Source organism: Salvelinus namaycush, chromosome 27 (genome assembly GCF_016432855.1).
Source record: "Salvelinus namaycush isolate Seneca chromosome 27, SaNama_1.0, whole genome shotgun sequence".
In the NCBI taxonomy this organism is placed as follows: domain Eukaryota; kingdom Metazoa; phylum Chordata; class Actinopteri; order Salmoniformes; family Salmonidae; genus Salvelinus; species Salvelinus namaycush.
The window spans coordinates 643,870-670,508 of NC_052333.1; the positions used below are offsets into that span (position 1 = coordinate 643,870).

Genomic DNA, 26,639 nt, shown 5'->3' on the forward strand with positions numbered 1-26,639 from the left:
TGGGGTGAGAGGTCAGAAACTGAGACCGACTCCCTGTTTAGCGATTCGGTTTTTCTCCGGTGCTGCTGCATCCCGGGACAATGTGACCCTGCACGGATCACCTTCATTAGCGTGTTGGAAACCATTACGAAGGGGGTCGGTCGACTTGCACGGTTGAGTGAGCGTCAGCTGGTGTAGCTTGCCACAGCAGCGGGAGGTAAGGAAGGGGGGCTGTGGGTTAGCATTAACTAGCTACCGGTATCTGCATTAGTTAGAATGACATGATCTCACATCCACAATCGATAATTTTGGTGCAAGGTTCTCTGGTTTATGCCCTACAGTAGAAAGCTTGCTAGTTAGTCCGCGCTAGCTTCTGGTGCAAGATGCATGTAATGAACTAGCTATCCAACGTAGCGAAAGTTAGCTAGTGGGAGCTACTTTTAGTAGCTTGTTAATGCATCTGTGTTATAGTATAGGCAGTTGCAAGCTAGTGTCAACACATTAACTAGCAAGCTAATAATTAGCTAGCACGATAAGCTAACCGTACCAGACTGCAGCACGTCAGTGGAAGTGATTGGCAAGTCTCATTTGGCAGATGGCTAACTTGGTAGCTAGGTAACATATTTAGCAACAGGCCATATTTACAAAATTTGATAATATCTGAAGTACAGTTACTAGCTAGCTGACAAGCGAACTATTACAGATGCTAGCATTCCCTCCCAACACCGTACCATGTAAACTGTATCCTGCCTCTCTCTCCGGCAGCTCCATCGAGCCATGCGACAGTGGTGCCTCCCGGCTGCGGTCCCGCGAACCGAACCGATGCCCACAGGGCGCCTCTCACCCCCGCTATCAGGTAGGCAAGGCAGGCTGCCACTGTAAATGCCATGGGTCAATAACACATTGTTTTGTAGTCAGTGCACAGATTCAATGAATGTACCCATATACCCATATGTAAAATTATCTCGCGAAAGTTTGTCATTTCTGTCCACGAGAGTTAATGTACAGTAGCCTACATACCATTCTTCATCATGGCATTCAATATATTTTTTAGCCCAAGTTACGTTTGGTGTTTTTCTCATGCTCCAGACACCTTTTGTGAGTGAACTTGACAACAAAGTCCCGCGTATACAGTATTTCAATGTAATATTTTCATATGTTTGAGACCTATGGGAGTGAGTGTGTGTGGACAAGTCATGTCTGTTTTAACCCGTTAGATGTCAGGATGGAGTGTTGTGAGGTGGAGCCACGCTATACCATCGAGCAGATCGACCTCCTCCAGCGTCTCCGTCTCTCAGGGATGACCAAGCCACAGATCATCCAGGCCTTGGAGTCCCTAGAGCGGCTAGATCCCGACCATCGCCCCCCGTACTGCAACGACACCCACACCGCCAACCCAACCAACGACACCACCCCTACCACAGCCTCCGCCCCAGCCCCCTCCTCCTCTTCCTCCTCCTCTTCTTCCTCCCTCTCCTTGGCCTCCGCCACAACGCAGACCCCTGGGCTGGACGGCGCCTCGCTGTCGCCTAGTAACAGCTATGAGGCCTCTCCCCCGCCGATGTACCCACACGGGGTTGGAGTTCAGAAGTCACTTAGCTATGACATCATGGCAGAGGAGGACTGGGATCTGGAGGAGAAGGTGGAGGAGTACATGAGGTGAGGGAGGGACAGTAGACTGTGACGTGGAGGAGTACATGAGGTGAGGGAGGGAGGGACAGTAGACTGTGATGTGGAGGAGTACATGAGGGAGGGAGGGACAGTAGACTGTGATGTGGAGGAGTACATGAGGTGAGGGAGGGACAGTAGACTGTGATGTGGAGGAGTACATGAGGTGAGGGAGGGACAGTAGACTGTGACGTGGAGGAGTACATGAGGTGAGGGAGGGAGGGACAGTAGACTGTGATGTGGAGGAGTACATGAGGGAGGGAGGGACAGTAGACTGTGATGTGGAGGAGTACATGAGGTGAGGGAGGGACAGTAGACTGTGACGTGGAGGAGTACATGAGGTGAGGGAGGGACAGTAGACTGTGACGTGGAGGAGTACATGAGGGAGGGAGGGACAGTAGACTGTGACGTGGAGGAGTACATGAGGTGAGGGAGGGAGGGACAGTAGACTGTGATGTGGAGGAGTACATGAGGGAGGGAGGGACAGTAGACTGTGATGTGGAGGAGTACATGAGGTGAGGGACGGACAGTAGACTGTGACGTGGAGGAGTACATGAGGTGAGGGAGGGACAGTAGACTGTGATGTGGAGGAGTACATGAGGGAGGGAGGGACAGTAGACTGTGACGTGGAGGAGTACATGAGGGAGGGAGGGACAGTAGACTGTGATGTGGAGGAGTACATGAGGTGAGGGAGGGACAGTAGATTGTGACGTGGAGGAGTACATGAGGTGAGGGAGGGAGGGACAGTAGACTGATGTGGAGGAGTACATGAGGGAGGGAGGGACAGTAGACTGTGACGTGGAGGAGTACATGAGGTGAGGGAGGGAGGGACAGTAGACTGTGACGTGGAGGAGTACATGAGGTGAGGGAGGGACAGTAGACTGTGACGTGGAGGAGTACATGAGGTGAGGGAGGGAGGGACAGTAGACTGTGACGTGGAGGAGTACATGAGGTGAGGGAGGGACAGTAGACTGTGACGTGGAGAAGGTGGAGGAGTACATGAGGTGAAGGTGAGGGGAGGGAGGTAGTAGTGAACCCTGAAGAGAAAGTAGAGGATGAGGAGGGGTATTTGTGGTGAAGAGGAGGGAGGTAACATGAACAGAAAGTAGAGGGGTATTTGAGGTGAACGTAAGAGACGGCAGAGAATCAAACTCTGGGAGAGGAAGATCATCGGGTAACAACAGCCAGTCTCTGGTGATGCTGGCTTTTCTCCTACTGTTAGACTGACTCATTTGGGTCAGGTGTGTAGGGAGGGATGGATAAAAAGATGATTGCAGCCAGGCTTACATACAGGACCTAAAGAAAGCAGAAAGCTTTATGACAGTCTCTGGCAATATGGCGTCTTGTGCAAGTTAGTAGACGTTCCAGAAACCACAGTTAAATCAATGCAGAGAGAAAGAAAATAGAGAATGAGAAGTAGAACACGTAATAATAGATGTACAATTGGCAATGATTACATGGCTATATACAAGGGGTACCGGTGCCTAGTCTATATACAAGGGGTACCGGTGCCTAGTCTATATAAAAGGGGTACCGGTGCCTAGTCTATATGCAAGGGGTACCGGTGCCTAGTCTATATAAAAGGGGTACCGGTGCCTAGTCTATATACAAGGGGTACCGGTGCCTAGTCTATATACAAGGGGTACCGGTGCCTAGTCTATATAAAAGGGGTACCGGTGCCTAGTCTATATAAAAGGGGTACCGGTGCCTAGTCTATATGCAAGGGGTACCGGTGCCTAGTCTATATGCAAGGGGTACCGGTGCCTAGTCTGTATGCAAGGGGTACCGGCGCCTAGTCTGTATGCAAGGGGTACCGGCACCTAGTCTATATGCAAGGGGTACCGGTACCTAGTCTATATGCAAGGGGTACCGGTACCTAGTCTATATGCAAGGGGTACCGCTGGCGCCTAGTCTATATGCAAGGGGTACCGCTGGCGCCTAGTCTATATGCAAGGGGTACCGCTGGCGCCTAGTCTATATGCAAGGGGTACCGCTGGCGCCTAGTCTATATGCAAGGGGTACAGGCTCCTAGTCTATATGCAAGGGGTACCGGCGCCTAGTCTATTTGCAAGGGGTGCCACCGGCGCCTAATCTATATGCAAGGGGTACCGCTGGCGCCTAGTCTATATGCAAGGGGTACAGGCTCCTAGTCTATATGCAAGGGGTACCGGCGCCTAGTCTATTTGCAAGGGGTGCCACCGGCGCCTAGTCTATATGCAAGGGGTGCCACCGGCGCCTAGTCTATATGCAAGGGGTGCCACCGGCTCCTAGTCTATATGCAAGGGGTACCGGCGCCTAGTCTATATGCAAGGGGTACCGGCTCCTAGTCTATATGCAAGGGGTTCCGGCTCCTAGTCTATATGCAAGGGGTACCGGCTCCTAGTCTATATGCAAGGGGTACCGGCTCCTAGTCTATATGCAAGGGGTACCGGCTCCTAGTCTATATGCAAGGGGTACCGGCTCCTAGTCTATATGCAAGGGGTACCGGCTCCTAGTCTATATGCAAGGGGTACCGGCTCCTAGTCTATATGCAAGGGGTACCGGCTCCTAGTCTATATGCAAGGGGTACCGGCGCCTAGTCTATATGCAAGGGGTACCGGCGCCTAGTCTATATGCAAGGGGTACCGGCGCCTAGTCTATATGCAAGGGGTACCGGCTCCTAGTCTATATGCAAGGGGTACCGGCTCCTAGTCTATATGCAAGGGGTACCGGCTCCTAGTCTATATGCAAGGGGTACCGGCTCCTAGTCTATATGCAAGGGGTACCGGCTCCTAGTCTATATGCAAGGGGTACCGGCGCCTAGTCTATATGCAAGGGGTACCGGCGCCTAGTCTATATGCAAGGGGTACCGGCGCCTAGTCTATATGCAAGGGGTACCGGCGCCTAGTCTATATGCAAGGGGTACCGGCGCCTAGTCTATATGCAAGGGGTACCGGCGCCTAGTCTATATGCAAGGGGTACCGGCGCCTAGTCTATATGCAAGGGGTACCGGCGCCTAGTCTCTATGCAAGGGGTACCGGCGCCTAGTCTATATGCAAGGGGTACCGGGTTGCTCTGATTGTGTGTATAGGATACATTATGGATAACCAGTCAACAACTGGTGGATCTGGAGTCATGTAAGCTAGGCCGATGGCTTCCTCTCCTCGTTTCTGTCTCTCCTTCATCAGCTTATCTGAAAACGTAGGGGAGGCAAAACAAACATATGGTGTAGAATGTTTCACTCTTTGTTTGGTTCCACCAGTATATCCACATTACTGCAGATGTGATGAAGGATTGCAGATGAAGCAGATGAAGAATCTATTGAGTTGTACAGAAGTAGTGATGTCGGTTACTATCCACTGCTCACACCACAAACAGGAAGTGTGTTGTCTGTTCTTACTCTATGGTGTCTGTTGTTGTTGCAGGAGGGACAGTAACTTTTGTTGTTGGGGGGACAGGAAGTGTGTTGTCTGTTCTTACTCTATGGTGTCTGTTGTTGTTGCAGGAGGGACAGTAACTTTTGTTGTTGGGGGGACAGGAAGTGTGTTGTCTGTTCTTACTCTATGGTGTCTGTTGTTGTTGCAGGAGGGACAGTAACTTTTGTTGTTGGGGGGACAGGAAGTGTGTTGTCTGTTCTTACTCTATGGTGTCTGTTGTTGTTGCAGGAGGGACGGTAACTTTTGTTGTTGGGGGGACAGGAAGTGTGTTGTCTGTTCTTACTCTGTGGTGCCCGTTGTGTTCTTCTAGGAGGGACAGTAACCTGGTGAAGGAGGAGATTAAAACCTTCCTCAACAATCGCAGGATCTCCCAGGCCATTGTGGGACAGGTCACAGGTAAATCAGTCATATATATTCTGCTGAGACAGATTTTTAGTGAACCTGTGTCATCTGTTTTTAGTGTGCGCTGTTTACATTGTTTTGTATGAATATTAGTGTCTTTCCTTCTAGGATATTTTTTTTTATAATGCTCTCATTTGGCTTGTAAGTAAGCATTTCACGGTAAGATCTACTACACCTGTTGTATTCGGCACATGTGACAAATAAGATTTGATTTGTTCCTACTCACACTCCTTCTCTTCATCTGTTTTTCCTCTCCTCCCATAATTTTCTCCCTCCCCTATCTCCTACCTTCCTCTGCTTCTTATTTACCTTCCTCCTCCTCACTCCTCTCCCTAACTCCTCTCCTCTCCCTAGGTATCACATTTGATTGATCACATACACATATTTACAGATGTTATTGCAGGTGTAGTGAAATCAGTCAGTTCTGTCTCCTCACCCTAGGTATCAGAGTTACAGTACCTTCAGAAATATTCATACCCCTAGACTTATTCCACATTTTGTTGTTACAGCCTGAATAAAATAAAAATGGATTACATTTTTTTCCCTTCTCACCCATCTACACACAATACCTCCATAGTGAAAACATGTTTTTTGACATTTTTGAAAATGTATTGTAAATTTAAATACAGTATTCATTCCCCTGAGTCAATACTTTGTAGAAGCACCTTTGGCAGTGATTACAGCTGTGAGTGTTTTTGGGGGTAAATCTCTTAAGCGTTTTCCACACCTGGATTGTGCAACTTTTTCCACTGTTGTTATTTTCACAATTCTTCAAATTGGTTGTTGATCATAGATTTTCAAGCTGATTTATGTCAAAACTGTTACTTGGCCATTCAGGAACATTCACTATATTCTTGGTAAGCAACTCCAGTGTAGATTTGGCCTTGTGTTTGAGGTCATTGTCCTGCTGAAAGGTGAATGAATCTCTGACTGAACCAGGTTTTCCCTCTAGGATTTTGTCTGTGCTTATCTCCATTAATTTGTTTAAGTGTTTATCCTGAAAAATGATGACAAGCATACCCGTAACATGATGCAGCCACCACTATGCTTGAAAATATAGAGGTACTCAGTAATGTGTTGTATGTTTGGGGCAAACCCAATAACACTTTGTATTCAGGACATAAAGTGAATTTCTTTGCCACATTTCTTGCAGTATTACTTTAGTGCCTTGTTGCAAACAGGATGAATGTTTTGGAATATTTATATTCTGTACAGGCTTCCTTCTTTTCACTATCATTTAGGTTAGTATTGTGGAGTAGCTACCATGTTGCTGATCCATCCTCAGTTTAATGGCTGTGATGAGAGGAAAATGCAACTTATGTGACTTGTTAAGCATATTTCTACATCTGAACTTATGTAAATTAAATGAGGAGAAAAAACCCCGAAGTATATTTCCTCACCCCTTTTCCTGTGACACACCGAATTAAGAGCAGGTGCACCTGATTTTCTATCAATCATCCTTGATGTCGCTACAACTTGATTGGAGTCCACCTGTGACCAATTGTTTTGGAAATGATTCAGAAAGAATAACCCCTGTCTGTGTAATGTCCCACAGGTGACGGTGCGTGTCAGAGCAGAAACTATACCATGAAGTCCAAAGAACTGTCCGTCGATCTCTGATAGAATTGTGATGAGGCATATATCTGGGGATAAAACAATGTCGAGAGTGTTGAGCGGTTTTTCCAAGACAACCAAACATTTTCTAGAGCACATTGGTCTCCGTTATTGGGAAATTAAAAAAAATATTGAACTTCCCTAGAGCTGTCCGTCTGACCAAACTGAGCAGCCGAGCAAGAAGGACCTTGGTCAGAGAGGTGACCATGAATCCAATGACCACCCTGACAGAACTACAGAGTTCCTTGGCTGAGATGGGAGAACCTGCCAGAAGGTCAACAGTCTCTACAGTACCAATCTGGGCTTTATGGGGGAGTGGCCAAAACAGAAGCCACTTCTGAGGAAAAATGTCTGGAGTTTAAAAAAAGACAGAGCATGAGGCAAAATATTATGTGGTCTGATGACAAAGATTTAGCCTGAATGCAAAGTGCTATGTCTGGGGAAAACCAGGCACAGCTCATCCCCCATCGACCACCATCCCCACCATGAAGCATGGTGGTGGCAGCATCATGCTATGGGGATGTTTTTCAGCGGCAGGGACTGGGACACTTTTTTTCCCCCCTCTTCTCTTTTTTTAAGGATGGAGAGAACAATGAGTGGAACCAAATACAGGCAAATCCATGATGAGAACCTGCTTCAGAGTGCAAACAACCTTAGACTGGGGGAGACGATTTTAAGTTCCAACAGTACAATGACGCCAATCTAAAACAACACTGGAATGTCTTCAGGACAAGAATGTGAAAGTCCTTGAGTGGGCCAGCCAAAGCCCAGATTTAAATCCCATTGAAACATTTTTAAAACCATGTTTTCACTTTGTCATTATTCGGGTATTGTGTGTAGATGGGTGAGATATAAAAAAAAAAGTTGAATTCAGGTTGTAACACAACAAACTGTGGATTAAGTCCAGGAGTATAAATAATTTCTGAAGGCACTGTATGTATATAGTTTTTGCTTTGTCATTATGGGGTATTGTGTGTAGATTGAGAAGGGGGGGGGGGGGGGTGACTTAATCCATTTTAGAATAAGACTTTAACGTAACAAAATGTGGGAAAAGTCAAGGGGTCTGAATACTCTCCGAATGCACTGTATAACCCTTCCCCTAGGTATCAGTCAGAGCTATATCTCTCAGTGGTTGCTGCAGCAGGGCTTGGAGATGAGCGACTCCAAACGCAGAGCCTTCTACCGCTGGTACCTGCTTGAGCGAAACAACCCAGGTAAGAACCAGTGTAGGAGGTGGCTAAGGGGAGGGAGCGGCTCATGTTGACTCCATTCTATTAGTTGGACTGCTGCTTGTTATTGTCACCTTTACCCTCTGTCCATCCTATGTCCCGTACCTATAATCCTGCATTGTGAATCCACACACACACCTTTTCTGGTTCTAGAGGGCTGGAGAGTTAAGTGACATACAGAGATCAGGAGACCCGAGAGATCTATGACTGAGAGAACGTATACAGTAGGATTTAAAAACACACGCCACATTTTATACTTGGTCTAACGACATGTCCGTAGACAATTAGAGTGCGACAAGTGTCGCTAGTCAAAACAGCATTTAAATGTCTTTCACGTTTCCTTGTCGCACAGACGTGGAAAACATGTGAAGTGTCTGCAACTGTCGCAATGTCCGTTGTCGTGGTTCGCCGGGCTGCCATGGCAACTATACCAAATCCTCCTGTGACAAGATGCAGAACTTCTAAAATTCTCAGAATTTATTACAGAAGTTATTCTGTCAGCTTTCCATTACCTTGGAAATAATTATGTTGTGTGTTTATTTTCCTGTAGTAATGATTTTTATAAAGTAGCTCAAGTTAAGATGTTGTCAGCTATACTCTGGTCATTATTTGAACTGGCTAGCCAGCTAGCTAGCTACAGTGACTTCAGAAAGTATTCATACACCTTGACTTATTCCACAGTTTTGTTGTTACAGCCTAAAATCCATTTTGAATTTTAAAAAAATCTCTCACCCATCTACACACAATACCCCATAATGATAAAGTGAAAACATGTTTTTAGAAATTGATTAAAAATAAACACTAATATACTGTTTCTTGATCAGATAAATATTCAACACCCTCAATCAATACATGTTAGAATCACCTTTGGCAGTGATTACAGCTGTCAGTCATTCTGGGTAAGTCTCTAAGAGTTTTCCACACCTGGATTGTGTAACATTTGCCCATTTTATTATTAAAAAAAATTCTTCAAGCTCTGTTAAATTGGTTGTTGATCATTGCTAGACAACCATTTTCAGGTCTTGCCATAGATTTTCAAGTATATTTGAGTCAAAACTGTAATTCGGCCATTCAGGAACATTCACTGTCTTCTTGGTAAGCAACTCCAGTGTAGATTTGGCCTTGTGTTTGAGGTTATTGTCCTGCTGAAAGGTGAATGAATCTCCCAGATTCTGATGGAAAGCAGACTGAACCAGGTTTTCCTCTAGGATTTTGTCTGTGCTTAGCTCCATTCCGTTAGATATTTTTTGTCCTGAAAAACTCTCCAATCCTTAATGATTACAAACATAACACTTTGTATTCAGGCCAAGAAGTTAATTGCTTTGCCAAATTTTTTGCTGTATTACTTATTTTTTTATTTAACCTTTTATTTAACCTTTTATTTAACTAGGCAAGTCAGTTAAGAGCAAATTCCTATTTACAATGACTGCCTACCAAAAGGCCTCCTGCGGGGACAAGGGCCTGGGATTAAAATAAATACAATATAAATAGGATAAAACACACATCACAACGAGAGAGACAACACAACACAACATAGAGAATTTAGTGCCTTGTTGCGAACAGGATGCATGTTTTGGAATCTTTTTTTTCTGTACAGGCTTCCTCGTTTTATTCTGTCAATTAGCTTAGGATTGTTTAGTAACTAAAATGTTGATCCAGGGCCTCCCGGGTGGCGCAGTGGTCTAGGGCACTGCATCGCAGCGCTAGCTGTGCCACCAGAGTCTCTGGGTTCGCGCCCAGGCTCTGTCGCAGCCGGCCGCGACCGGGGGGTCCGTGGGGCGACGCACAATTGGCCTAGCGTCGTCCGGGTTAGGGAGGGTTTGGCCGGTAGGGATATCCTTGTCTCATCGCGCTCCAGCGACTCCTGTGGCGGGCCGGGCGCAGTGCGCGCTAACCAAGGGGGGCGGGTGCACGGTGTTTCCTCCGACACATTGGTGCGGCTGGCTTCCGGGTTGGAGGCGCGCTGTGTTAAGAAGCAGTGCGGCTTGGTTGGGTTGTGCTTCGGAGGACGCATGACTTTCGACCTTCGTCTCTCCCGAGCCCGTACGGGAGTTGTAGCGATGAGACAAGATAGTAATTACTAGCGATTGGATACCACGAAAATTGGGGAGAAAAGGGGGTAAAATTAAAAAAATTAAAATAAATGTTGATCCAGCTGTTAAACTGTTTATGAAGTAACCATTGGCCTAATGCTGAAATCCTTGAGTGGTTTCCTTCCTCTCCGGCAACTGAGTTAGGAAGGACGCCTGTATCTTAGTAGTGACTCGGTGTATTGATACACCATCCAAAAGGTAATTAATAACTTCACCATAATAAAAGGGGTATTCAATGTCTGCTTTTTATATTTTTACCCATCTACCAATAGGTGCTCTTTTTTGTGAGGCATTGGAAAACCTCCCTGGTCTTTGTGGTTGAATCTGGGTTTAAAATTCACTGCTCGACTGAGGTACCTTACAGATAATGAGGTAGTCAACACTTATTGCACACAGTGAGTCCATGCAATATATGTGACTTGTTAAGCACTTTTTTAAAATTCTGAACTTATTTAGGCTTGCCATTACAAAGGTGTTGAATAATTATTAACTCAAGACATTTTAGCGTTTCATTTTTAATTTGTAAACATTTTTAAAAACGTAATTCCACTTTGACATTGTGTGTAGGCCAGTGACGACATCTCAATTTAATCCATGTTAAATTCGGGCTGTAAAACAACAATGTGGCAAAAGTCAAGGGGAATAAATACTTTTCTGAAGGCACTGTAGCTAACTAGCTAGCAACGAACCAAAACATTGTTTAGAAAATTGCTTTTAGTTGCCTAGCTTGCTAGGTTGACATTTCGTGATTTTTTTAAACGGATGGGTTTATTGGTGTTGAAATAGACGGTGCCGTTTGGAGCGCACCGGGCTGCTGTTTTGGGTTTATTCATTGTCATAACGACGACAACAAGTTTGATGTCGGACGACAATAGAATGTTCATGATGTCGCTACGTTATGTCTACAGACATGTTGATAGACGACTGTAAACCAGCCTTTAATGTCGATATTAATCAATTATGTTAAAGTCATCTGGTTTGAAGTGAAACTCTAGTGGATGAGTGTGGTGTGTGTCCATCCATCTAAACCCAGGCTACAGGAACGTCGCCATCCGTCCATCTAAACCCAGGCTACAGGAACATTGTAGCGCTTCTAAACCCAGGCTACAGGAACATTGTAGCGCTTCTAAACCCAGGCTACAGGAACATTGTAGCGCTTCTAAACCCAGGCTACAGGAACGTGGTGATCCCTCCATCTAAACCCAGGCTACAGGAACGTCGCCATCCGTCCATCTAAACCCAGGCTACAGGAACATTGTAGCGCTTCTAAACCCAGGCTACAGGAACATTGTAGCGCTTCTAAACCCAGGCTACAGGAACGTGGTGATCCCTCCATCTAAACCCAGGCTACAGGAACGTGGCGATCCCTCCATCTAAACCCAGGCTACAGGAACGTGGCGATCCCTCCATCTAAACCCAGGCTACAGGAACGTGGCGATCCCTCCATCTAAACCCAGGCTACAGGAACATTGTAGAACATCTAAACCCAGGCTACAGGAACATTGTAGAACATCTAAACCCAGGCTACAGGAACATTGTAGAACATCTAAACCCAGGCTACAGGAACATTGTAGAACATCTAAACCCAGGCTACAGGAACATTGTAGAACATCTAAACCCAGGCTACAGGAACGTTGTAGAACATCTAAACCCAGGCTACAGGAACGTTGTAGAACATCTAAACCCAGGCTACAGGAACGTCACGACCTCATAAGAAGTCAACAATAAACATCCACACAGACCAATGTATAGATGCACTAGAAGTGTTTTGAAAATGAAACTGTTTGCTCAATTCTACATCGGCAAAGACATTAGCCTAAATATTACAATGTTTAATCTGTCACTTTAGTGCTTCACTCCTATGTCACATGAGCAAAATGCATGAGAAGAAGCCTTCATGAACAATCTACCTACCCCTCCCTTCTTCATGCCATCCCCCTGTCCTTTCCTCCCTTCTTCACCAAGCTTTGATGCTGCTTCTGTGTGGTTCTCAGTCCTGATCCTGGAGAGGTAGAATTCCGGTGCTGGTTTTCATTCCTACATGGCTAACAGGCTAACCATAATAATCCCATCTAATACTAACAATGATGCTAATTCTCGATCCTAATGCTAACATGTTGCCTTTCTCTCTGCCTTTCTACCTGGTGGGCACTTCATTACTAAACTTTTTGACCTGTCCGCTGTTTACCTATTCAGAACAGTAATCTCAAAGTTTCTCTTGTCAACTTAACTAACACCATTGTGGCCACAAAAATGATTGGATGAAGTCAGTAAGATTCAGTTATAAAACGAATTGTAATAAAAAAAATACATAAAAGTAATGTCTGGCCTGGCATTTTAATGAACTACATTCCTGTTGATAGACATACAAACAGGTGATCTGATTTTGATTGACTGCAAGACTTCTGTTAACTCTAGGCCTAAATCTTAAACCAATATTGCCCAAACTCTGTATGTCTACTTAGATACGTCTGTGGCCTGACCTGACCACTGGTTTGGTTTTGTCCTTAATGAAGGGCTGAGATGGAGTGAAAGCCAGCACGGCCCAGCGGGTCTGGGCCCAGGGCTCTGTGGTCTCGGCCAGGGGTTGGGTCAGAACCTGGGCTCTGGACCCGCCAGGGGAGGGGACAGAGACGTCACAGGGATGGTGGGAAACGCCGCTACGGGCGCCACAGCCGCGGCCACGGCCGCCACCACCTGGGGCAGGCAGAGAGAGCTGCTGATGCACCTCCTCCCATGGTACACTGCTGCCGCACAGCAGGCACAGCCAGGTAACAGCCAGGTAACGGCCAGGTAACAGCCAGGTAACAGCAAGCCCCCCCCCCCCACTGCCCACCCATGCCCATAACAGGCAAACACTCTTACAGGGCTCAACCCTCCCTCTCTCTCCTCAGTTCTGTCTGTGGCTGTTCAGGAACGAGGCAGGCGACGTTTTTACTAGTCCAGGTTTTAGATCACGCTCCAACTCTGAGTTCCATTACTAAAGTCGAAAGTCAAATTTTTTTTTTTAAAGACACTGCATCCCTCAGTGACCACTGTCTGTCTGATACATCCTGTCATCACATCACATGCCTGTCTTTGTGCCTTCCCACTGTCAGTCCGAGGGATGTCATGTATCCTAAAAGTTACCAAATCCTTATTAAAATACAACAGTCATGTGATCGAACCATCAGTTCTTTCTCATAACTAATAGTTACAATGGGTTACTTTCTCTGATGTTTAAACTTCCTCCCTCACCTTCCCTCACTACCCTCTCTCACTCCTTCTCTCACCTCCTTCCCTCACTCCCTCCCTCTCACCTTCGTCTCTCACCTCCCCCTCCTCCCTTCTCTTTCTCTCGCCACCTTCCCTTCTCTCTCACCTCCCCCCTCTCTTCCCTTCTCTCTCACCTCCCCCCTTTCTTCCCTTCTCTCGCCACCTCCCCCCTTTCTTCCCTTCTCTCGCCACCTCCCCCTCTCTTCCCTTCTCTCGCCACCTCCCCCCTCTTCCCTTCTCTCGCCACCTCCCCCCTCTCTTCCCTTCTCTCGCCACCTCCCCCCTCTCTTCCCTTCTCTCGCCACCTCCCCCCTCTCTTCCCTTCTCTCGCCACCTCCCCCCTCTCTTCCCTTCTCTCGCCACCTCCCCCCTCTCTTCCCTTCTCTCGCCACCTCCCCCCTCTCTTCCCTTCTCTCGCCACCTCCCCCCTCTCTTCCCTTCTCTCGCCACCTCCCCCCTCTCTTCCCTTCTCTCGCCACCTCCCCCCTCTCTTCCCTTCTCTCGCCACCCTCCCCCCTCTCTTCCCTTCTCTCGCCACCTCCCCCTCTCTTCCTTCCCTTCTCTCGCCACCTCCCCCCTCTCTTCCCTTCTCTCGCCACCTCCCCCCTCTCTTCCCTTCTCTCGCCACCTCCCCCCTCTCTTCCCTTCTCTCGCCACCCTCCCCCCTCTCTTCCCTTCTCTCGCCACCTCCCCCCTCTCTTCCCTTCTCTCGCCACCTCCCCCCTCTCTTCCCTTCTCTCGCCACCTCCCCCTCTCTTCCCTTCTCTCGCCACCTCCCCCTCTCTTCCCTTCTCTCGCCCCCTCCCCCCCTCTTCCCTTCTCTCGCCACCTCCCCCCTCTCTTCCCTTCTCTCGCCACCTCCCCCCTCTCTTCCCTTCTCTCGCCACCTCCCCCTCTCTTCCCTTCTCTCGCCACCTCCCCCCTCTCTTCCCTTCTCTCGCCACCTCCCCCCTCTCTTCCCTTCTCTCGCCACCTCTCTTCCCTTCTCTCGCCACCTCTCTTCCCTTCTCTCGCCACCTCTCTTCCCTTCTCTCGCCACCTCTCTTCCCTTCTCTCGCCACCTCTCTTCCCTTCTCTCGCCACCTCTCTTCCCTTCTCTCGCCACCTCTCTTCCCTTCTCTCATTACGGCCCATGTAGGTGCTACCCTGTCGATGCGCTCCCTGGTGAAGGAGGAGCCTGATTGGAGAACGGGGGTCAGCCCTGGGGAGAGGGGCGGGGTGGTGGGTGGTCCTCTGAGGCTGCGGAGGGGAAGCAGGTTCACCTGGAGGAAGGAGTGCCAGTCAATCATGGAGAGGTGAGCCAATCAAAGAGCTCTGATTGGATTGGGTATCCATTACAATAGTGGTGCATTGTTTTCCATTTGACGAGCCAATTGTCTGCTTACGTAGAAAGAGCTTTATAAATACATTTGATTGATTATCTATGTTGACACACACCTGGAAGAACAGCACACTCAGAGAGCGACTGCTATTTACTCAAAGTCAATCTAAATCAAATAAAAGAGAAACTAAAATTAAGTACAAATACTGTTAAAGAGATACAATCCCCTCCAGCTATAGATGTATAGGAACTTCCTGTCTTATTGTTAATAGTGGAGAACTTTCCTTAAACTAGAGGACATCATGTTACATTTTCAACAATGTTTCAATATTCAAATTCGATGTCCCCAACTGTCCCATAGTAATGAACGAGTCGGGACGAGACAGACAGGCAGCGTTTCTCAGCCAGTCGAAATCATGAATCAGCTGGCATAATTTTTATGGATATATGCAAAGAAATGTCCAATGAAACAATGTGCAGCTAGTTTTTCCAGCTTCAGTTTGAAGTGATTGTGTTAGTTGTGTCGTTGGCTAGCTCCTCTGAACAACAGTGTCCTGACGAGAGAACACATTTTCTACGCCAGGTGAAATCACGCCTCATTAGCTCATTGTTATGGATGTATCCAAATAAATGTCACTAGAAAACAGCTTAAACAAATGCAACTACTCTTATTCTGTCTGCACTTTTTGACGTGACTGTAATTTAGCCGTAGTTGGCTAGCTAGCAAGCAAGGGATAAGAATGTTGCCAGCCAGTATGGCAATGGAACATTTAGAACGAATGACTGGGTCGCGTCCATAGATACAGAACAAAAAGACTGAACGACTGGGTCGCTTCCATAGATACAGAACAAAAAGACTGAACGACTGGGTCGCGTCCATAGATACAGAACAAAAAGACTGAATGACTGGGTCGCTTCCATAGATACAGAACAAAAAGACTGAATGACTGGGTCGCTTCCATAGATACAGAACAAAAAGACTGAACGACTGGGTCGCGTCCACAGATACAGAACAAAAAGACTGAACGACTGGGTCGCGTCCACAGATACAGAACAAAAAGACTGAACGACTGGGTCGCGTCCATAGATACAGAACAAAAAGACTGAACGACTGGGTCGCGTCTCTGGCAACCGAACCGATAGAACGGATGACCAGACGGCTTGGGTAGCAACCCTAGATTTGTGTCGGGACTTTATCTTGTGGAAGGATGAAATAGTATGAATAAATCCATCAATTTTTTTTTTTTTATGAATATGTTGGTAACCCGTTGTATAAACGTGATAATGCCCTTGAAGCCGGTGTTTGGAGGATATATTGGAACGTTTGCCGGCCCGAGACGATATATCCTCCAGACACAGGCTTCTCTGGCATTAGCACTTAAATAATCGACAGTAATTTATTTAGGCAGCGGTCTTTTTTTACTATAGAATGAGCTAGAAACAATGTTGAAATGTTTTTTCATGTTCATTTGGACATTTTGTTTTAAACATTCCACATGGTTCTCATTTTCCTGTGTATCCCGGGGTTGAAAACAACAGACATCTGAAACAGTTGACATGGGAAAGAATCACATTGTTTTACTGGCTTTGTAGTTTTTAATTTTTTATGACATACGTTTGTTACATGTTAACTTTTTTCGTACAAAGATATTACAAGCATTTTGCTACACTCGCATTAACGTCTGCTAACCATGTGTACGTGACAAATAACATTTGATTTGATATTTGATGAATAAAGGTACTATTTTGTATATTTGTTATGATACATATTTGAATCGTAGGTGAAATATTGCAAGACAATATTAGTCAACCATTATTCAGTGGAATGGGTAAGAAGGCTAATGCCTCAACTTCCTGGGACAAGATCAGCCTAGTGTATCATTCCCTGGGAAAAATAAGTGTTTTAATAAATACTCCTCTGGGAACACATTGTACACACAATATTGTATGTGTTGTATGTCTTTTGCCCAAATTAAAATTCAATGAATACGAATCTGTGTCAACATGGATATCACAGTATTCGGACATGAGGTTAAATCCATCGTGCTGAGATTCCTGTTAATTTGTTACAAATGCATGTCGGGAGACCGATTCAAAACTGGTTCATCGCAATTACTGCAGTGGTCAACAAACTTTTTCCTGGAGAGCTATAGTGTGTCTAGGCTTTTGTTCTACCCCTACACTAATTATTAGTGGTTGTGTCTCTTGATGTTAGTGGTGGGTGATGTCATGACAAGATGTTTCCCATCAAGGCCTTTTGTGACTATCTGTTTTAGAAACTGGTGTTCTTTATAACGGATTTCTAACCGATTTTTAAAAAGCCAAGTACATCCTAAGTATAAGAATGATCTTTGTCGCACTGTTTCCCGAAGCGGGCGACTCTGCTTCCTGTGATGTTTTCCAAGCAGAGGTCACTCTCAGTAATGAGAACACAACAGGCACGTAGACCAGTCACACCGTCACATAGCTCTATGGATTACGCAATGCCACTGCAATGCTGCTTCTCTTTTATGGGCTAGTTTACACTCCCGTCGCGCTGAAGGGCGATACTGTAGGTTAGTGTGATGGAGGAAGTGGGGGGGGGGGGGGGGGGAGTGCTCCTGCTGTTTATTTGTAAAGGGAAGTTATTATTATTCAGACAGGGAAATGGAGGGGAAGGAGGAAGATGGAGGGTGGACTAAGTGGTGCAATAAATCTTTGTTTATGTAAAATGAGGTTGTTTTTAATTATTGCCGAGAAACGGAGAGTGAAAAACAGTGCTGAATGTAATCCACCTAATGTGTCCCATTAATCTGCTGTACTACTTCAATGAGAGTGTCTGATTGGTTAGCAATGCAGTCAGGGATCTTTTAAGCACTTACAGATTTGTAACCTATACAAATTGCACATTTAAAAAAAAAAAAAAAAAAAAAAAATGTTTTGCAAGATGTAACATCATAGGAAATAGATGACGTAGTACACAATTTTCAGGAACCCGTTTTAGCTCGTGGGCACTACTTTCAGAACTACTGGCTGAAATGATACAAAAACTACTGGCTGAAATGATACAAAACTACTGGCTGAAATGATACAAAACTACTGGCTGAAACGATACAAAACTACTGGCTGAAACGATACAAAACTACTGGCTGAAACGATACAAAACTACTGGCTGAAACGATACAAAACTACTGGCTGAAACGATACAAAACTACTGGCTGAAACGATACAAAACTACTGGCTGAAACGATACAAAACTACGGGCTGAAACGATACAAAACTACGGGCTGAAACGATACAAAACTACGGGCTGAAACGATACAAAACTACGGGCTGAAACGATACAAAACTACTGGCTGAAACGATACAAAACTACTGGCTGAAACGATACAAAACTACTGGCTGAAACGATACAAAACTACTGGCTGAAACGATACAAAACTACGGGCTGAAACGATACAAAACTACTGGCTGAAACGCTACAAAACTACTGGCTGAAACGATACAAAACTACTGGCTGAAACGATACAAAACTACGGGCTGAAACGATACAAAACTACGGGCTGAAACGATACAAAACTACTGGCTGAAACGATACAAAACTACTGGCTGAAACGATACAAAACTACGGGCTGAAACGATACAAAACTACTGGCTGAAACGCTACAAAACTACGGGCTGAAACGATACAAAACTACTGGCTGAAACGATACAAAACTACTGGCTGAAACGCTACAAAACTACTGGCCGAAACGCTACAAAACTACTGGCCGAAACGCTACAAAACTACTGGCCGAAACGCTACAAAACTACTGGCCGAAACGCTACAAAGCTCTGGAGCATCACTTTAGTTGCCGTGGGTGAGGCTAATCTAGCTGGATGTTTTCTCCTTCCTTCCTCCATTAAAGTGATCCTCCAGAGCTTTGTAGAGTTTCGGCCAGTAGTAGCTTCTGATTGGTTAATGCCATGGGTGGGGGGGTTGTCTAACACTGTTCTTATTGGCTGGTTGTTGTGTCTGTCAGTTTCTTCATGGAGAACCAGTACCCTGATGAAGCGAAGAGAGAGGAGATCGCTAACACCTGCAACTCAGTCATCCAGAAACCTGGTCAGTTTGGTTCAAGCCCACCCACACACCTGTAACCAATGTCTTAATTCTTAACCCAATCATCATGAATTCATATCTACCTTTTTTCTTATGCCCCTTTTAAACAAGTTATTTTATTACCAATTAAGTCCTATGTTCAAAAGGCTCACCAAATGTCACCTATTCACTTGTCCATCTCTCCTCTGTCACTATTACCCAGGATGCAAGCTGTCTGAGTTTGAGCGTGTCACGGCTCTGAAAGTGTACAACTGGTTCGCCAACCGCCGGAAAGAGATGAAGAGACGGGCTAATATAGGTGAGAATCTCTAATACCAAAACACCCCCTATCCCTAACACCCAGGCACATTCGGGTAGACCTGAAAGCATTGGATAGGTGTCAGCACTATGATAAGAGTTCAACGTTAGCCAATGTTAGGCTAGCTGGAATATCTATTTTCAGATGTAGGAGATGTATCTACTGGTAGAGGGGCTGCATGTTACTAGAGATGTAGCTGCTGGTAGAGGGGCTGCATGTTACTAGAGATGTAGCTGCTGGTAGAGGGGCTACGTGTGTAGCTGCTGGTAGAGGGGCTACATGTTACTAGAGATGTAGCTGCTGGTAGAGGGGCTGCATGTTACTAGAGATGTATCTACTGGTAGAGGGGCTGCATGTTACTAGAGATGTAGCTGCTGGTAGAGGGGCTACATGTTACTAGAGATGTAGCTGCTGGTAGAGGGGCTACATGTTACTAGAGATGTATCTACTGGTAGAGGGGCTGCATGTTACTAGAGATGTAGCTGCTGGTAGAGGGGCTACATGTTACTAGAGATGTAGCTGCTGGTAGAGGGGCTGCATGTTACTAGAGATGTATCTACTGGTAGAGGGGCTGCATGTTACTAGAGATGTAGCTGCTGGTAGAGGGGCTACGTGTGTAGCTGCTGGTAGAGGGGCTACATGTTACTAGACATGTAGCTGCTGGTAGAGGGGCTGCATGTTACTAGAGATGTATCTACTGGTAGAGGGTCTGCATGTTACTAGAGATGTAGCTGCTGGTAGAGGGGCTACGTGTGTAGCTGCTGGTAGAGGGGCTACATGTTACTAGAGATGTAGATGCTGGTAGAGGGGCTGCATGTTACTAGAGATGTAGCTGCTGGTAGAGGGGCTGCATGTTACTAGAGATGTAGCTGCTGGTAGAGGGGCTACGTGTGTAGCTGCTGGTAGAGGGGCTGCATGTTACTAGAGATGTAGCTGCTGGTAGAGGGGCTACGTGTGTAGCTGCTGGTAGAGGGGCTGCATGTTACTAGAGATGTAGCTGCTGGTAGAGGGGCTGCATGTTACTAGAGATGTAGCTGCTGGTAGAGGGTCTGCATGTTACTAGAGATGTAGCTGCTGGTAGAGGGTCTGCGTGTTACTAGAGATGTAGCTGCTGGTAGAGGGGCTGCGTGTTACTAGAGATGTAGCTGCTGGTAGAGGGTCTGCATGTTACTAGAGATGTAGCTGCTGGTAGAGGGTCTGCATGTTACTAGAGATGTAGCTGCTGGTAGAGGGTCTGCGTGTTACTAGAGATGTAGCTGCTGGTAGAGGGGCTGCGTGTTACTAGAGATGTAGCTGCTGGTAGAGGGGCTGCATGTTACTAGAGATGTAGCTGCTGGTAGAGGGTCTGCATGTTACTAGAGATGTAGCTGCTGGTAGAGGGTCTGCGTGTTACTAGAGATGTAGCTGCTGGTAGAGGGGCTGCGTGTTACTAGAGATGTAGCTGCTGGTAGAGGGTCTGCATGTTACTAGAGATGTATCTACTGGTAGAGGGGCTGCATGTTACTAGAGATGTATCTACTGGTAGAGGGGCTGCATGTTACTAGAGATGTAGCTGCTGGTAGAGGGGCTACATGTTACTAGAGATGTAGCTGCTGGTAGAGGGGCTGCATGTTACTAGAGATGTATCTACTGGTAGAGGGTCTGCATGTTACTAGAGATGTAGCTGCTGGTAGAGGGGCTACGTGTGTAGCTGCTGGTAGAGGGGCTGCATGTTACTAGAGATGTATCTGCTGGTAGAGGGGCTGCATGTTACTAGAGATGTAGCTGCTGGTAGAGGGGCTACATGTTACTAGAGATGTAGCTGCTGGTAGAGGGGCTACATGTTACTAGAGATGTATCTACTGGTAGAGGGGCTGCATGTTACTAGAGATGTAGCTGCTGGTAGAGGGGCTACGTGTGTAGCTGCTGGTAGAGGGGCTACATGTTACTAGAGATGTATCTACTGGTAGAGGGGCTGCATGTTACTAGAGATGTAGCTGCTGGTAGAGGGGCTACATGTTACTAGAGATGTAGCTGCTGGTAGAGGGGCTGCATGTTACTAGAGATGTATCTACTGGTAGAGGGTCTGCATGTTACTAGAGATGTAGCTGCTGGTAGAGGGGCTACGTGTGTAGCTGCTGGTAGAGGGGCTGCATGTTACTAGAGATGTATCTGCTGGTAGAGGGGCTGCATGTTACTAGAGATGTATCTGCTGGTAGAGGGGCTGCATGTTACTAGAGATGTAGCTGCTGGTAGAGGGGCTACATGTTACTAGAGATGTAGCTGCTGGTAGAGGGGCTACATGTTACTAGAGATGTATCTACTGGTAGAGGGGCTGCATGTTACTAGAGATGTAGCTGCTGGTAGAGGGGCTGCATGTTACTAGAGATGTAGCTGCTGGTAGAGGGGCTGCATGTTACTAGAGATGTAGCTGCTGGTAGAGGGGCTACATGTTACTAGAGATGTAGCTGCTGGTAGAGGGGCTACATGTTACTAGAGATGTATCTACTGGTAGAGGGGCTGCATGTTACTAGAGATGTAGCTGCTGGTAGAGGGGCTACATGTTACTAGAGATGTAGCTGCTGGTAGAGGGGCTGCATGTTACTAGAGATGTATCTACTGGTAGAGGGGCTGCATGTTACTAGAGATGTAGCTGCTGGTAGAGGGGCTACGTGTGTAGCTGCTGGTAGAGGGGCTACATGTTACTAGACATGTAGCTGCTGGTAGAGGGGCTGCATGTTACTAGAGATGTATCTACTGGTAGAGGGTCTGCATGTTACTAGAGATGTAGCTGCTGGTAGAGGGGCTACGTGTGTAGCTGCTGGTAGAGGGGCTACATGTTACTAGAGATGTAGCTGCTGGTAGAGGGGCTGCATGTTACTAGAGATGTAGCTGCTGGTAGAGGGGCTGCATGTTACTAGAGATGTAGCTGCTGGTAGAGGGGCTACGTGTGTAGCTGCTGGTAGAGGGGCTGCATGTTACTAGAGATGTAGCTGCTGGTAGAGGGGCTACGTGTGTAGCTGCTGGTAGAGGGGCTGCATGTTACTAGAGATGTAGCTGCTGGTAGAGGGTCTGCATGTTACTAGAGATGTAGCTGCTGGTAGAGGGTCTGCGTGTTACTAGAGATGTAGCTGCTGGTAGAGGGGCTGCGTGTTACTAGAGATGTAGCTGCTGGTAGAGGGTCTGCATGTTACTAGAGATGTATCTACTGGTAGAGGGGCTGCATGTTACTAGAGATGTAGCTGCTGGTAGAGGGGCTGCATGGTACTAGAGATGTAGCTGCTGGTAGAGGGGCTGCATGGTACTAGAGATGTAGCTGCTGGTAGAGGGGCTACATGTTACTAGAGATGTAGCTGCTGGTAGAGGGGCTGCATGTTACTAGAGATGTATCTACTGGTAGAGGGGCTACGTGTTACTAGAGATGTAGCTGCTGGTAGAGGGGCTGCGTGTTACTAGAGATGTAGCTGCTGGTAGAGGGGCTGCATGTTACTAGAGATGTAGCTGCTGGTAGAGGGGCTGCATGTTACTAGAGATGTAGCTGCTGGTAGAGGGGCTGCATGTTACTAGAGATGTAGCTGCTGGTAGAGGGGCTGCATGTTACTAGAGATGTAGCTGCTGGTAGAGGGGCTGCATGGTACTAGAGATGTAGCTGCTGGTAGAGGGGCTGCGTGTTACTAGAGATGTAGCTGCTGGTAGAGTTGCTACATGTTACTAGAGATGTAGCTGCTGGTAGAGGGGCTGCATGTTACTAGAGATGTAGCTGCTGGTAGAGGGGCTACGTGTGTAGCTGCTGGTAGAGGGGCTGCATGTTACTAGAGATGTAGCTGCTGGTAGAGGGGCTACGTGTGTATCTACTGGTAGAGGGGCTGCATGTTACTAGAGATGTAGCTGCTGGTAGAGGGGCTGCATGTTACTAGAGATGTAGCTGCTGGTAGAGGGGCTACATGTTACTAGAGATGTAGCTGCTGGTAGAGGGTCTGCATGTTACTAGAGATGTAGCTGCTGGTAGAGGGGCTACATGTTACTAGAGATGTAGCTGCTGGTAGAGGGGCTACATGTTACTAGAGATGTAGCTGCTGGTAGAGGGGGCTACGTGTGTAGCTGCTGGTAGAGGGGGCTACGTGTGTAGCTGCTGGTAGAGGGGGCTACGTGTGTAGCTGCTGGTAGAGGGGGCTACGTGTGTAGCTGCTGGTAGAGGGGGCTACGTGTGTAGCTGCTGGTAGAGGGGGCTACGTGTGTAGCTGCTGGTAGAGGGGGCTACGTGTGTAGCTGCTGGTAGAGGGGGCTACGTGTGTAGCTGCTGGTAGAGGGGGCTACGTGTGTAGCTGCTGGTAGAGGGGGCTACGTGTGTAGCTGCTGGTAGAGGGGGCTACGTGTGTAGCTGCTGGTAGAGGGGGCTACGTGTGTAGCTGCTGGTAGAGGGGGCTACGTGTGGCTTGACACTGTAGTAGATAAAGGACAGCATTTCCCTTTCCCTGTTTGTACCTTTTATTATCTGCTTTCTTTCTCCTCCTTCCTTTTCCCTCTCGCCTTCTCCCCGCCAGAGGCAGCCATCTTGGAGAGTCATGGTATCGAGGTTCCAAGCCCGAGCTGTCAATCCAACGGGGAGGAGTTGGAACCACAGGACTTCGCAGAGCAAGTGAATCAACGATTCATAGAGCAGGTGAATCAACGATTCATAGAGCAGGTGAATCAACGATTCATAGAGCAGGTGAATCAACGATTCATAGAGCAGGTGAGTCAGTGAATCAACAATTCAGTCAGGGATTTTATCATTGAACTTGTACAATAAACTGCAACATGATGGCCAAATGACTTTGTCTATCCACACCAGACGCGTTCATGACATAGAGGTTAAAATACCAAAACCAACTGTGAACCAACTTTATTCATTTGGAGACGGGTCAAAACACATTTGAAACGTTCATGGACACTTAGCTAGCTTACATTACACCCACCGACTGGACTGGAGTGTGGACCTCAGTCCATCTTTCAATCATCCACGTGGGTATATGCTCCTAAAAACCAATGAGGAGATGGGAGAGGCGGGACTTGTAGTGCGCGCGTGTGAGCTGTTTGGATGAAATGATTGAGTAACATGTATATTTACATTTTTATTTTGCGGGACATGTAACGCGGACTGTCTGGTCAGTACAATACTATCTAATCTTTTTCCTTTTACAGGAAGAGATCTCTTCCAGGAAGGACCTTGATCTACAAGACACCTCCTCATTGGCTGCCGTCGAGGTCCTTCCCCCTCCAAGCCCCACCTCTCAGGTTCTGGAACAGAAAGCTGATGAATCGAAGAGAGAGACAGTGGACGAGGAGTGACCAATGGGAGAGCGTGGATTTGAATATATAACGGCATATTAAAATATAATATTAATAATAGATGCTCTGAATGTCTTCAAGGGTTATGACAAGTCAGTGCGTTAATTGTTGAAAAGGGTGCTATAGCTCTCGGTGCCTCTAGTGGTAGGGAGGCCACTGTCTATACAGTAATCATGCTTTATAGTAATGTCAATATTTATCTCTTATCTCCTCTATGTAGTGCATTCCAAGACAGTCTTAAACGAAAGACGACTCCTTATAAAGAATAGGGGTCTTAAGTGGTTAAATCCTCTAGAAGCTCAACAGCCTTTTAACGTTTTCTTTGCTACTTGCTTTTTTATTTTTTTTAAAGGTTTTGACGAGTGGTTGCGGAATGTTTTGAACCTGCAGGTCAGGTGTGTTCGATGATGAGGTGAAGACGGGTGTGTTTGGTTGAGGCCAGTTGATCTTTTGCTGTGACGATAAGTGTTCCCGATTTTTAATATCAGCGTGATAATATCAGCCTTCTCTGCTAGCTTGAATGTCTTTGACCCCGATCTTAGTAAGCTTGTTAGACTTTGGGATCAACCAATCAAGTCGTCCGGTCAGTGTTAAGAGTCCAACCCTGAGGGACAAATGGAATCTCAGGTAAACCCAAAGATGGTGGATGATAACAAATCATCACGTTTCTCTCTCTCTCTCTAATAAGCTCGTTCAAAAGGATTGTTTCATATCGTATGTTGACTGTTTCTGCAACAACAACAAAACATCTGTATTCTGTCTTTAATTGTAATGTCAGCAAGCCAAACTTACACAGAGTTTGATTTATTACGCTTCCTTATGGTCATCTTTCCTCAACAAATGTTGATTGATCAAATGAACATTTTATTATGCATAAGTAGCGAACTAAATAATAATAATAATAATGAGTTACTCATGTCCCTTTTTCTCTTATCGACATGAACCACTAGTCCTCCGAACCCATCGAGAAGCTAGACTGTACTCAAAAGTCTGGTTTGGGTTTTAAAAAATATATATATCTTCTAGGCCACAAAATCATAATTATTATAAAGGTTGTTAATCATGACGTGTAAATGTATCTGTGTTATAAGCAGCACCTTCTTTTAGAATAAGCTCATCGTTATATATGTACTGAGTGACTGAAAGCTGTCCGTCCTGCTCATTCCTTTTTAGTTCAGATAGTTCCAAGAAGAAGAACTTTATTAAAATGTCTTTCATGTTCATTTGATGTCAGCTGTGTGCTCCCGGTCATAAAAAAATGATTGCTAGCTGATGATGTTACAAGCGTGACTATATAAATGAACATGAAAGCCTCTGGATTTAAATGTAAATGGAGAGTTTTTAGGGAGCACTTTATTTCACATATGGATTTTACAGTTCTGCCCAAGGTCTTAATGGTTGTCATTATACTCACAGGGCTGAATCGTAACTTTAGATGCACGTACCGAACTCTTGTGACCTCTGCCTAAATCATGCATTGAAGTCAATGGGAGAGATATGTGAGTAAAGTGCACAGACAGACCTCAAGTCCAGGGCTCACTTAAAAGTAAAAAGTCCCATTGAGACTTCCCTGGTTAAATAAATACAAAGTTAGGATTCAGCCCTAAGATCAGGGGTGTCAAACTCATTCCATGGAAGACCTAGTGCAGTGTTTCCCAAACTTGGTCCTTGGGACTCCCAAGGGGTGCGTTGGTTTTTACTCAAACGCTACACAGCTGATTCAAATGATCTTATGTAGGCGAGGTCCTTACTAAACCTAGACAACCAGGTGAGAGTTCCTTACTGAGACCTAGACAACCAGGTGAGGGGGGGTCCTTACTGAGACCTAGACAACCAGGTGAGGAGAGTTCCTTACTTAGACATAGTCCACCAGGTGAGGGGAGGTCCTTACTGAAACCTAGACAACCAGGTGAGGGGAGTTCCTTACTAAGACCTTGACAACCAGGTGAGGGGAGTTCCTTACTGAGACCTTG

At 46.4% G+C, this 26,639-nt stretch overlaps 1 protein-coding gene across 5 annotated transcripts; it reads left to right on the forward strand.

Moving 5' to 3' along the window:
• LOC120022257 (homeobox-containing protein 1-like) lies at positions 1-24,726 on the forward strand. 5 transcript variants are annotated; one of them, XM_038966144.1, is made up of 12 exons: positions 1-196; positions 745-835; positions 1,197-1,627; positions 2,641-2,651; positions 5,374-5,459; positions 8,183-8,293; positions 12,918-13,172; positions 14,795-14,951; positions 18,979-19,061; positions 19,261-19,356; positions 23,880-24,070; positions 24,520-24,726. In XM_038966144.1, the coding sequence occupies exons 2-12, from the start codon at positions 757-759 to the stop codon at positions 24,664-24,666; spliced, it is 1,647 nt and encodes a 548-aa protein (XP_038822072.1). In that variant the 5' UTR covers positions 1-196; positions 745-756; the 3' UTR covers positions 24,667-24,726. The 5 variants fall into 5 exon arrangements, with proteins under 5 accessions (XP_038822072.1, XP_038822070.1, XP_038822074.1 ...); XM_038966142.1 differs by lacking the exon at positions 2,641-2,651 and having other exon boundaries at positions 1,197-1,638; XM_038966146.1 differs by lacking the exon at positions 2,641-2,651 and having other exon boundaries at positions 1,197-1,638; positions 23,880-23,998.
• The last annotated feature ends 1,913 nt before the right edge of the window (positions 24,727-26,639 follow it).